Source organism: Salminus brasiliensis, chromosome 23 (genome assembly GCF_030463535.1).
Source record: "Salminus brasiliensis chromosome 23, fSalBra1.hap2, whole genome shotgun sequence".
In the NCBI taxonomy this organism is placed as follows: domain Eukaryota; kingdom Metazoa; phylum Chordata; class Actinopteri; order Characiformes; family Bryconidae; genus Salminus; species Salminus brasiliensis.
In genome coordinates this window covers 9,593,404-9,607,040 of record NC_132900.1, presented here as the reverse complement: position 1 = coordinate 9,607,040, position 13,637 = coordinate 9,593,404, and the positions used below count along the sequence as shown (strand labels likewise).

General features: G+C 40.1%; 2 protein-coding genes across 2 annotated transcripts; both read right to left on the bottom strand.

Annotated features, from left to right (window-relative positions):
• Positions 1–50: 50 nt before the first annotated feature.
• capsla (calcyphosine-like a) lies at positions 51–5,285 on the bottom strand. The gene is made up of 5 exons (XM_072668670.1): positions 5,250–5,285; positions 3,564–3,701; positions 2,224–2,401; positions 1,927–2,136; positions 51–1,065 (listed from the first exon to the last, which is right to left on the bottom strand). The coding sequence occupies exons 2-5, from the start codon at positions 3,635–3,637 to the stop codon at positions 964–966; spliced, it is 564 nt and encodes a 187-aa protein (XP_072524771.1). The 5' UTR covers positions 3,638–3,701; positions 5,250–5,285; the 3' UTR covers positions 51–963.
• Positions 5,286–11,530: 6,245 nt separating this feature from the next.
• On the bottom strand, positions 11,531–12,982 carry LOC140546160 (neurturin). The gene is made up of 2 exons (XM_072669345.1): positions 12,742–12,982; positions 11,531–11,997 (listed from the first exon to the last, which is right to left on the bottom strand). The coding sequence occupies exons 1-2, from the start codon at positions 12,980–12,982 to the stop codon at positions 11,531–11,533; spliced, it is 708 nt and encodes a 235-aa protein (XP_072525446.1).
• Between the last annotated feature and the right edge of the window lie 655 nt (positions 12,983–13,637).

Sequence of the window (13,637 nt, the reverse complement as noted above, 5' to 3'; positions counted from 1 at the left end):
TGGAGACAGTACAGTGGAGATTATTTTGTTTGTTTTATTTTCTGTGTGTTGAAATTTGGAGTGCATTTAGAAATACAACGTGAATACAGAACTTCTCATGTAAATTTCTACGAATATATCATTTATTAGAAAACCATGTCTCCAATCTCCTTTATGAAATAATAGTAAAATCAAAGTTTAAAAAAAAAACAAAAAAAAACAGGAAAACTTTAAAATAAATTTGTCTAATGTCAAAACATGTGGTCTATTCGTTACCTTGTTTTGGGGGGAAAAAAGGCTCAATTTGATAATGAAAATTGGAATGTGTTGTGAAGGTGTGGAAGGACTAAGGTTAAGGAGTGAAAGAAGGAAGGCTCCTGGTTGTCCAATATCAGCTAGGTTGTTTGGTTTCGTCCTCTTGAGGAAGCAGCACGGTGCTTGACTGCTCAGTCACTGCAAGTAACTGTATTACTGGTAGTCATTTCTAACATTAGCCTGTTGTGCTGCACTGGTCGGACTTTTTAGAATGACTGTTTCCTGTGAAAGAACTGAGGAATTGAGCTGAGAAATGGGCTGGAGTTGAGCAATATGGTGTTTTTTTTTTTTGTTTTTTTGACTGCCCACCAGAGGGGGTCAGAGATCACTGTTACAAGCAGTCTTATCCATTTCATTTGTTGTAAGAGAACATTTGTACAATGTAATAAATTAAGTTTTCCTTGATGTGCTGTCCAAACGCTAGTAGTGTTCATGTGTTCTTATGTGGGGAGAATTATTATTATTTTTTTTTATATATAAAGGATTTTGGTGATTAAGGCATCAAATCTGAACTGAGTATGTTTATTAGAAGTGTCATTTGTTAAAAAAAAAATTACAGGTACAGTTTTATGGTTTAAAGCTTCTTAAACTTTTGTTTCAAATGAACATCCAGTATTGTTTCTAATACAAATAAAGCAAGCTGCCAGCAAACCAGTTGAGCTGTGGAGCTTACAGCTTCCAGGCGTTTTGCATCATGGTGACAAAGTAGTCGTCACTGTCAATGGAGGCACTGACGCCGCAGTAGTAGTTCACAAACTCCTCCAGAGTGACCTGGAACAGGATAAATGGTTACAACATATAATAACAGGCCTGAGCTCTGTCTGGCACATCTGTAGAATACAACTGAATTCCATGTTATTACTTAACATGTTATGTTATTTAAACTGTTATTTAAAAAAAAAATTAACTCCCTTAAATTACACAATGCATGTCTTTTAGCTTATATTATAGTTGTGATTTGAGTCAACAGGTTTTTTGTTCCTTTCTAAATACAGAGAAATCAGTTGAAACAAAGTTAACTTAAATGCATGTCTGTTCAATGCTGCTGGTCAGTTAGTTCCAGTCACACAAGGCCAGGATTGGGTTGCACCGGTTTTGTGTAAAGCCTTTACTAAATCCTTACTTACACAAACTATCCTTTTACTAGATCCAGCAGAGTTAAGCACTGTCGCTTTTACATGATGACAACAAATGTATAACCTGTCAATAAACACACAGCAACCGACACAGATTTCCTACATTTTATGGAAAACTTACATATACTGAATTTAGTGCATATTGCGATTCACACTTGCAATTTTGGGGAAAGAGCTATGATTAATGTGGACTAGTGCTGCAGGTAGGTAGAAAGTAGATTGGTTATTAGCATAATTTGTTAAAGGGTGGGGCCTTATCCATAAACAGACACCATGTTACGCGTTATGAAAACTCCCAATTAAAATTCAGCAATTGGTTGGTCTCCTCATACATACTGCGCTTGTAAAAATAAAGGTGTTTCAAATGGTCCTTTGAACGATGCCATAGAAAAACATGGCATTTCAGACTAATCCCAAAGGAGATTTACTCAAGGAAGTATATGAAGAACAATATACTGATTGACCTTATTTAAGCTATATGTTCGATTCTGCCTACCTTTCCGTCTTTCTCGTTCGGTGAATCAAAACTGTCAAGAAAAGAACGGAACACTTGCTCCTCGGTCCACTGACCGCTCTTGTACTTGGGGTGATGCTTGCTATTGTAGACTCCCTGCAAGTCCTCTATGGTTACCACTTCGTCACCAGTGCGGTCCAGCTTCTGAAAGGCCTGCTTGATCACCTGCATTCTGGCACTGGACATTGGGGGCTGGAAACATCAGGTTGGTGATGATGGATTATTTAGCACCACATTTGCTAAATGATAGATCATTTAGCTGCACTTCCCATTGCTTACCCTTAGTTTCTCCAAAAACTCATTGAAGTCAATGGTGCCACTTCCATCTTTGTCAAGTATGGTGAAGATCTGCTTGGCCTTTTCCATTCCAACACACACGCCATATGTCTCTAGCCCCTTATGAAACTCCTGCAGGTTCAGAGACTTACTGCCATCATCATCCATGATGCGGAAAGTTCTGTAATGTCAGAACAGCGCCAGGGTTGTCACAACTGCATTCTTGAAAAGTGAGAGTTCAGAAGCAATGGTGGGGATACTGGGGAGAAAACTATTAAACAGTTTGATGTTCTTGGCTGTTGAGAAGCGAATATATTGTTGCAGCCAAGACATCCATGCATAAAAAGGTGGTTAGAGGTGTCTGAAGTTTATTTTTCCAACATTTCTGACAGTTTAGCCTAAACACAACTATTTGTTCTGTATGTTTCAGCTTGTGATGCTTTATAAACAATGCACAGCATAGGACAGATGTTATTTACATATCGTCATATCATCGCTGTCCAATAAAAAGCACATTTACAGGAGACACAAAAAACTGTTTTAACTTTAAATAAAAGTCAATGTAAAATAATTTTAATCTAAGTCATTTTGGAACATCTGTATTGGTCCATTTGTCCAGAATTATTTACACAGTGTACAGAGCAGCTATAGGGTTCATTACGTATTATGATGAGGAAATCTAAAAATGGACAAAAATACAAGATTTTCATTGGACAGCAGCGAAAACAGTCAGGTCCAGAAGTCTTAGTACAATTACAAAGTCTCTGTTAATTTTGCCTCTGTATATAACCACAATTAATATGGTTAAAATGTAGACTTCCAGCTTCAAGAAATTCAAGAGATTTATAAAAAACATTGCATTGAGTGTTTAGGAATTATAGCTATGTTTGACATCCAATTGACTCTCCAATTTCACAGGCTAGTTGTATAGTTGGACTGACAGGTACACAGTTTAATGGGCAAGTGTGGCCAGTTTTCTCATTATTCCCTGATCCAAATCATACCACATTATCTGTCAAACATGGTGGAGGTACTGTTATGACATGAGCATGTATTACTGGGTCTGGTGTTTATTGATGATGTGACTGTTATTAGTACTATCAGAATAAATTCTAAAAAGTATAGAGATACTTTCTGCTCAGATTTAATTAAAGGCTGTTTCAGTCTACAGATGGATAATTTGTAATAAAATACTTGAATACTTGGGTTATACTATATGGGTTCTTTCAAACCAACAAGAACCTTCATATACAGTATGCTGGCTATATATGCGTGCATTAGAAGACAATCAATGTAAAAGGAGCAGATTCCAGATTAAGTAGATATATTAAAATATGTCTTGCCTTCCCAGCCCTTTGATCCCAGCTGCTCCTCTACTTAGACACTGCTGCCTCAGTTCCTCCAGCACATCTGCCATGGCTTCTTATCCACACCTCCCTGGGTGAACCTCTGCTGCAAAAAGATGGAACCTAATGGACCTGCTAGAGAGAATCACTCAGATGATTAGGGTGACCTCAATTAATACTTCTCCACAGTGGATCGCCGAAACAAAGGTGTGTGGTGTCCCTCGGGAGCTCCTGTGGTTTAACTGAAAAACTCCGAAAGTGTGTGAGTAAGGAAGCCTTTAGCCTTTGGAGGTTGGCATGGGAATAAATAAGTGACTTGGGCAAACAGGGAAGTCAGGAGGGCTTTGAGTGCTTTGTCGGCTTGGAAACTAAAATGCAAACAGTGTTACCGGGTGACTATGGGTATAAATGTGTAGTACTGCCAAACAATGGAGAATTGCTAATCTAGTACAATCTGCAAGTCAAATCAAATCACGTTTATGGTCACATCAGATTACACGGGTGTAAAGGCGAGTGAAAAACTTGCACCAGCCCTCATGGTAGTTAACAGACAAAAAAGAAAACATATTTACAAAATAGAAATACTGAACATTTACACATTAACTTACACTATACATACTCTCTATTTACAACACTGCACTGGTTTAAAGCAGTTTAAATGTACAGGTTAGGTATAATCTGAATGTTTACATTATTTACAAGATAATGTCTTTGTGGGTGCTGTGAGACTGAGCACAGGAGTTCCAGTAGTAAGTGTAGGCTGCAGAGTGTGTTGTATGGGGTGGAGGAGTGATGATACAGGTGAGATAGCTTAAACCCACTTGACTTTACTTGGACTGTTTTCCGTTCAGCAGCCTAACTAATGCTAATAATTACATACACAAACTGGACCCTCACTCACTACAATACACAACCATGGCTCACGGAAAACACACTACGGACAACAATGAAAATATTTCTTTTTAACTCACACATACACTCACATACAGATAAATATGTACATATGTATATGTATGTATATATATATATATACACACACACACACACACACAGACACGCACTATTTCATCTCTGTATATATATTTGTATATTTGTATTCTGTATTTTTTTTTTGCTTAAATTTCTATATTTTCATATTTTTATATTCTATTCTTTAACTTAAATGTAACTTATTCTATTTTTATTTTCTTCATTTTTATTTTATTTTTCTTTTGCACTTTTGCACTTTACTTCATTAAGTTAAGGTTTAGTTAAGTTTAAATGTAGATTTTTATTGTATAGCTTGATGTGGGCAGACTGTCAAAAAAGCATTTCACTGCAAGTTATACTGTGTATGACTATGTATGTGACAAATAAAATTTGATTTGATAAAAATTTGATTTTTTAATTCCACATAGGTTACACAGCTGCAGCCTCTCAGAGGGCTGCAGTGTCTCTCCGAGCATCTCCTCCTTCTTCTTGCACACCCTAATCTGACTGACTCTGCAACCTGCTTTCGCACGTGCGGATCAGCAAGGGCAGGTGCTCCACTCCCGATTCATATGTGGTATCATGGGCAACCAGTTAACACAGAAATAAAACCAGTAAGCGGTCTAGTTTGTGTTCATAATGTATTTGTGTTCAGAGTTTTGATAGAATATCATGCAAAAATACATTGCAGAAGGATATGCAGGACTAGCCTACCTTTCACTCCGCAGCCGTTTCCGTTTGGGTCACGCTGTTTACCAGGGGCTCGGCGGCGTGGCTTCGCCCATCTCTCCGCCCTCACCTGTTGTGGTTGTTTCACTGGTAACTCGCGCTGGTTTTCCAGCTTCATGCTGGTGAAGGTTAAACATAGCTACAATGAATAAATCATGTTTTTTAAGGTGCATTATTAGTGAAAAGCTGAAGTGGGTTTAGTGTTAATGTGCTAGCTAGCTACTTGTTGAGAAGCTCCTGATATAGCTAGCTAGTTAGCTACTAGCTATTCTATACCTTCAGATACAGGCTCATTTTAAAACCCCTAAACTCTGTACATGGTCTGAAACTCGGGCAAAACGCTGACAATTGTCCCTTTTTGTAAACGAGAACAATTCTGAGCTAGGAGCTTTAGTCTACAGCAGCTTACGACCGGAGTAGTATGCCTAGCATTTAGTTAGCTAGCTCGCTAGCTCGCTAGCATGTGCAGGAAGCTGCTAAGCTGTTCGCTGTTTCCCTAGCAACGCCCGATGGTTTTCCCGCTAACCGATAGAAGATGTTGCCCCTTAAGGTCAAAAATAATAAAAACGCCTTCGTAGGTGCCATGTCTCAAATCTAATTACATAACTAGCTAGCATGTTCTGGGTCGTATTTGTCGAGAAATGTGGAGGTGAGTAGTGCCCTGTGTTTACAGACTGGTTTAGCTAGCTAGCTACTTATTAACGTTACCGCAGATGTAGCGCTAGCATGATGCTATTTACACTAGCTAGTTTATTTAACGATGCACACGGGACCAAATTCTACAATATGAGCTATAAGTTAGTGCTAAAGACTGCTGTGTAGATCTATCCACACAGCGGGTCCTCACATCCCAGAAACCGAGCTCAGCTATGTAGCTAGCTAGCTAGCTAGCGCTAACGTTATTGCTAGCTGGCGCGGGCTAGCGAACTTATTAGCAGCGCCATTAGCCAACATGGGCCCGTCAAATGAAAGAGCGCGCTATCGTATAAACGGACTATAAAAACGGTTGAAAGGGTCATCAACAAAAAATATGTACCTTTTAAAAATATGTACTGAAATAGCAGTATATAGTTTCAGTAGTAGATTTTATTTACCACACATTCCTTGGTGTTACAGGGCTAAGAAACTCGCTCAGTTGCCCATTACATCTGCTCTTACATTTGTTTTCTGTTTCAGTCATTTTTTCCAATTTTTTCCAACAAGTTAATGCTTTAGTTATAACATACAGGAATTAAATGTATACTTTTGTCCAGGATCCAGGTTCTGGAGTTCTTGGATTCTGAAAAAAGAATAAGTACCCCACTTTAATGCGTATATATCATAAATATATGTGTACTAAACTATTTAAAGTTGATTAAAGCCATCCATAAGCCCGGTGTGTACAGCACAGACCACTTTAGAACTGGCTAGCTGTGTTGACTGTGTTGTGGCTGCTAATTCAACCTAATTGTAAATGCCTCAAATGCATCTGCATTATGTCCACAGCTGCCTGTAGGCTAATGTAATAACAGCCCACAAAGCCACTAGTACAGCCTGAGATGGGAGTGTGTGCTGCTTTCTTGATGTGAGAACTTTGTGGTTAGCCTTATGTTAGTTTGCACATGTCCAAATCGTTTGAGCGTGGATTAATCAGTCCCATAACCATGCTTATATATCAGTTGGCCTGCCATCAATGCTAGAGAAGACCAACAGAGTACAAGGCCATTGGGTGTTTATAGTCTTTCTTCACCTAGAGGAGTAAAGTTGGTAAAAAGCATCATCCAGATCTCAGGAAATCATTAGACAAGATCAAATGGCCAGAGATTGAGCAGCATCATAGAAGCTTAGGCTTGATTGATGAATGTGTGAAGGCCATGGCCGGGAGAGACATTTCAGGTGCTAATAATTGGTTTCATATGTGGAAAATGTGGAAACTGAAGGAGAAACTTTTGCAATAGACCCATTGTCAGGAAGATTTCTACCCTGGAGTGCTTTTCACTGAATTATTTACAGCCTGTTGTTTACTATATCTTAACTGTGTTAAATAACTCCAGGTTTCTGTAGAATTCCCAAGTTGGGCTATGTTATTTGTGAAGGCTGGACTCTATACGTTTAGCTGAATGCTGCTGGTTGTTGGAAATTGGATAATTTGCAAACGACCTAATACAAGCAAGTCTTAGATCAGACATAGTTTCCTCGCTAAGGTAAATGTTTATTACAGAGGGAAGTCTTGTATTTACAGATGTGTTCCAACACAGATTGGTGAACATGTTGTAGTACTTTTTTTTTTTTTTTTTTTTGGTCTATGTGCGAGTTTCCTTTTGAATGAACTCATCCTATGGTTGATTAATGAGTTTCTTTTAGCTGTGCTGTAAACGTTTTTTTTATTTAGTCCACTGAAAATGTCATGTGGTAATGTGTGCATCACAAGAGTGGAATTTTGGATTCACCGTCAGGTCAGTACTGAAAAAGATGTCCAGGAATAGGCCTTCACACAAATACTAAGGAGCACAACCTCAGTAGAGGGGCGCTTCGAAGACAAAGTTTAACAGTGCGTTACAGAGAGTTTTTAAAGGACTTTCATTTAAGCCCTTTCATTTTGTACCCTGTTTATTATGTTTTCATTAGGGATGAAGCAGTCTCTCATCCGTCTGCACTCTATAGGCCTCGTGTCGTAGATTAAACAGGAAAAGGAACACACAGCACTTGGATTGTAGACGTGATTAAAAGAAAAATAAGCAACAGTGTCTTTTTGTCAGTTAAGCTGAGATGTTTATTCAGCAGTTATTTAAGAATGGTAGATTTATTAGAAATTCCATTTTGGCACAAGTTGTTTTTTGTTTTTTTTTAATAAATAAGTCTCGGTCTGCCCTTGACTAAAGTATCTAAATAAATATGCACACCTCTATCCAATAAATATCAAGTATACACAAGAAAGATGCACTGCATCAACATTTCTGCCGTTGGTATGGAAGAATAAGAACCAACACTGCCGAAGCTGTAAAGAAGTACAATGGGGAGAAGCTACTCATACACACATGGTACTGCGTCTTTCTGTTAGTCTTTACAGAGAAGTACATATAATGATATGGAACATAAGACAGTCCTACAGTAACATTCGGTTTGATCAATGATTAACAGAAACCGTTGCCAAATTGTATGCATATACACCCACTGAACAATTTATTAGGAGCATTATAATAATAATGGCTACTTTTGCTCTCAAAATAGCCTCAGTTGTTTGTGGCATGGATTCCACAAGATGTTGTAAACATTCCATTGAGATTCTGGTCTATGTTGACATGATAGTTCACGCAGTTCCTGCGGATGTTCCAGGAGCCCTTTCATGCTGCAAATCTCCCGTTCCACCACATCCCAAAGGTGTTCATGAACATGTAAAATTGTGCTTTATTATGAGAACATTAGAGCAGGGGTGGGCAATTCTGGTCTGTTAATTGCCAGGTATGGTAGATCTGTTAGAGAAGGGAAATCAGCGAACAGAGCTAGACTCTGGCCCCTGTTTCCCCCCCCTGCATTAGAAGATGGGTAAATTGCGGTCATGAAGAGATGCACATGGTCAGCAACAAAATTCACATAGGTCTTGGCATTTGAATTAACAAGCCCAAAGTGCACCCTGTTACACCATGATTCACCAGCCTGGACTGTTTACATAAGGTGGGTTGGACCCATGGTTTCATACTGTTGGCACCAAAATCAGACCCTACACTCTGTGTGCTACAGCAGAAATTGAGACTCATCAGACCAGGTTACACAAGTCTGCAATTGTCCAGGTTTTGTACTAGCAGCAACAATCATGCTACGCTGCAGACCTCTAACTGCATGTTCATTGCTCTGCTGCCACGCGATTAGCTAATTAAGTAATTTCATGAACGACTATGTGTACAGGTGTTCTTGATAAGGTGCTCAATGAGTGTATACAAATATCTTAATGCAGTATGTTATGATTGCATCACACTCTTTTCCCTATATTTTCCAAGATATAAAATCTCTCATAAATTTCCAGAAGAATTGTAACAGTTTCTTTAAGTGGCTAATATATTACCCAGGGTTGCCTGCTCAGGAAAATCTCTTTCAAGAACATCCAATTAGCAAATTTATATGCTGCTTCTGGCTTATGCTGAAGATCTTTGAAGCAAACCCAGCATATGATTAGTTTTATTTATTTATTTTCTCTACCATCTGAAGCCTACGTGTGTACAGCGGTTCTCAATCTGGTCTGTTTGTTGTCTCATAGGTAAATCTGGCTGCCAGGCCTTTGGTGTAGCATGGAGGCTGCGTGTCCACTCAGCTGCTGTTGCCTTGTTTTCACAGTAAGTCCATTAGCTTTGAAGGCCGGCCATGTTTAGGCCTTGATGGTTCCCGGCCTGCCTCCAATCTCATTTGTGGTTTTGTTCTTAATTACCTCAAAGTTCTTGTTATTCAATTTGACCACAGTCGCACAACCTCCTTGGCAGCCCAGACCTTGCACGCCTACCTGTCTGCGTTGAATGAGTGAGCTAGACCAAAACTAGGAAAAGTAATAGAGTGTTACCTAACAGTTCTGTGTAGTAGAGATTTGGCTATTTATAGCTCCGATGACTTAGAGGGAATTAGATGTTAACAGTATGTGCAGTGGGCTACAGATCTGGGACAACCCAATATGCACACGTCTGCCCTGCCACTGTCTGACTCACACCAGATTGACCTCTTGGATGTACTGTGGCATAATCTTTAAAGAATCGTAAGCAAACAGATTGGATTTAACCTTTTAAAAAATAAGTGAGCTATATATCTTTGTTTAATAGTAATCCTTACAAAGCAGCCTTAGGCCTTTCCTACGTTTTGGCACCAAGGATTAAACTAGGCGATATTAGTGTGATAGTGATATTAGGTTCCTCTTCATTTTAAAAGCAGAATTTAAAAATAGATGTATCAGACTGTACTTATATGTACAGAGCAATTGATTCATAAGTGAAGATCAGATTTTTAGTACTCGGTATGAGCTCTATTGGACAGATTTGGCAAGACTTTAAACAGAAAATAAAAAGCTAGGTAGGTATAATAAAGGGGCGTTCTCTTCAAGTGACAATGCAGGTTGTTATTTAAAGTATATGACCTGAGAAGACACACAGGAGTTTAAGTAAATGTGTTCATGTGTCTGTGTGTATCTGTTGGTGTCTGTGTGTGTGCGTGTGTGATTTCTATCAGTGAATAGTCGACCCCAGGAGAATGGGTTTAGCGCAGCTAGATTCATTGCATGTACATTTCTCTTACACAAAGTAAATGAGGTAGCTGTGTTTAACATCTTACTTCAGTATTCACATAGCATTCATGACAAAAGACAATTCTGTGTACTTCTCCAGAACTGTAAAATCTCTGTCCATGTGGAATTGAAAGACGTGAAGTTCGGATGTAGTCTTCACTCAGCAATTTCATGTTCAGGAAGTGTGGAAGGCAAGGGTAGTGTCTCAGCACTAAAAGCTTGCACTACTGGTCCCATCAAGCGACTGTTTTTTCCTCTTTAGATCTCTTAGAACCACGTTCTCCAATGATCCATGAAGCACATGAACCAGAAAGCAAAAGTGATCATGAAATTCCAGCTGTCTACAAACCATCCCTTTCTGCCGGAGTGTGAGACATAGCCTTCCTGTCTGCTGTGGCTTCTGGGGTTTCCATTATGACATACACAGAATTCATCTTCATGTATGTTTCCATGGTTATGGCAGGAGGCTTCACTGTTACCACGGTGTTGACTAGAACCCATCTGAAGCTTTGACTGTTTCCATGGACTTGACTGTAGAAATTGTCAGTTCTACTGTTACCATGGCGTTGACTGTAGCCTCTCTGAATCCTTCACTGTACAGTAGCATGTCAGAAGCATCTGTGAAGTTTTGACTGTTACTGTGGAATTTGTGGAGCTTAGAGTTGAATAGCCTTTCTGACATTGCTACCATTACCTTTGAGTTGACTGCAGCTTTTCTGGATCTTTCAGTGCCATGGAGTTGCATCTCAGAAGCTTTGGCTGTTACCATGGAGTGGACTGGAACCCCTCTAATGCTTTCAACCTTTTCCGTGGAGGTGACCGCAGACTCTCTGAATCTTTCACTATCATAGAGTTGACAGTAGCATCTCAGAAGCTTAGACTCTTATCACAAAGTGGACTGTAGCCTCTTAGATTCTTTTACTGTTTCCACAACTACGCTTCTACCCGGGCCTCTTTTGCCATCACCCACTCTGAAGCTTCAACTGCAACCCAGGCATCTTCCGTTTCGCCGTTTTCTGTGGTGTCATACACAGCCGCACTCCCTAGCTGACACATTTGGGACAATGCCAAATTTTCCATTGTTGCCAAAGAACACCAAGTTCCCCTCATATTTAGTTGGCCGGCAACAGGGGCTGTAGGGTTCACGGTCCCTGGTGCTTTCCACACTCGGTGCCTTGCGCTTCTGGCCAGATGACTTGTTTAGGCGCAAGTAGTCCATGACTATGTCATAGTTGCCTCTGCGGCTGGTACACTTGCCGCTGCAGTATTGGAAGACCACAGTTTCATTGCTGTCGTAGCCCAGGCCAAGTTCGCTGACCTTCAGCTGCTTCTTGTGCAGCTTGCATGGGTTCGGCCCCGTCCTTGCACGCTTGGTTCTTCTGCCACGGCCACTTGCTACCACCGTGCTTGACCTCCTGTCCTGCCTGTTCACCAGCATCCTGATCACCCTCTGCAGCTCACCCTCCGTGAAGCTCTGGAACAAGTAGGAAACTGGAACACAAGTAGGATAAACAGTCCATAAATTACCATCTTAGATGGGCAGTAAAACAAATTGATGAGAAACGCAAGGCCCTCTCTTCATTGTAAAGCTAAAGGTCAGGCATGCATCTTTTTAAATCGAGTAGTTCAGTCTGTGTCTCTGATTGCTGATCTGAGTTGTAAAAAAGGATTATGCCTTCCTTTCAATTGCTTATTCATAATGGCCTCTTCACTGACACTTTGTTTTGTTCTAATTTCTTTTTATTAGTTCGAGCATACCTGAAACAGTATGAACCTTTAAGGATGTTATTGAATATACATGTTAGCTTATAAACATTAAATTAAATTAGAATCGTCAAAATATATAATGATAGCTAAAAAAAGCCCATATGAACTCTGTGAGAGCCAGTTTTCCACCAGTCTTCTGAAGGTCTATCTTAGCACCTTTTTATACAAATGTCTTCTCGAAAAAGAAAACCATAAAACTTTCATTGCTGTTTGTCGCAGTTCACTCAAAGTTTATAGTTGGCGTGGTGCTGTGCAAAAACGTGCTTTCTTTTTTCCCCCTCTCTAATAGCTGGCTAAGCTGCAGGTCCCTTGACACATGAGGTGTGATGTGAGTGTGAGTTGGTGAGATGTGTAAATTAAACAGTGCTGACCGCTGAGCGATACACTAATCCCACCCGTCAGTCTGTTCTTATGCTGCCTAATCCACACCCGTGCCTTTGCTGAGAAAACAGCGTCTGTTTATCTTACACTGCGATAGCAGAGAGCTCACGCTGTCCGCTGATCTAGCCACCCGCCGAAGACCTGTCGCTCCAGGTGAAAACGATGGTGAGTCTAATGGTGGTGCCGCTGATGAAAGACGCGTGGACGAGGCCGAGACCGAGGCCCTGGGGTTGGTGGCCCCGGCAGGCAGCATGGTTTTGGTGAGCAGGAGTGAGAGAGCAGTGCTAATGAGGATTAAGGCAAGAATGGCCCCTTTCCATAACTTCATCTTAGAACGGTGTGGAGCATTGAAACTCTGTAAGACATAAAAAAGAAGACCAGACACAGGTCCGTTAGGTATTGTTTGAAAACGCCCCCATCAACACAAAGTTAACCTGTTAATCTTCAGGAGATTTCAATTGACACCTCTCAGGTGGGAGGGATTATTTAGCGTTAGAAGTTGTTGAGTGTTTACTTAGGATCTCTTTCGCCGCTCTAGATTTTATCAGCGCCACCTTCACACAGAATTGAGTGAACATTGTCAGTGTAGCATGAAAGAAATGTTTGGCTTTTGTGGTAACACAGGTTGCTCAGTTCCCGCTCTAAACACTCGATCACGTTTTGTGCTTGATGTTCAGAATCATTCTTGGGAAATGACTCACTTTCTTGGATCTATTTCCCATTAGGGACTCCAGACTCCTCCCTGATGTCCCATTCCTATCTATTTGGTACTTTTAAAGACCTCTCTGTTTGCTCTCAAAGAAAACATACTTGTATGTATTTGATGTCATAGGTTTTTTCAACTTACTGCACTTTTCATATAGATCCTTCTCTAAGTTTTGCAAAGGGTGTAGAACATCTGGGACCCCAACATTCACACTATTTACAAGCTTGAGTTAAACACTCAAGCAAAAGTGGCAACCCAATGCAAACCCTGTCTGGCT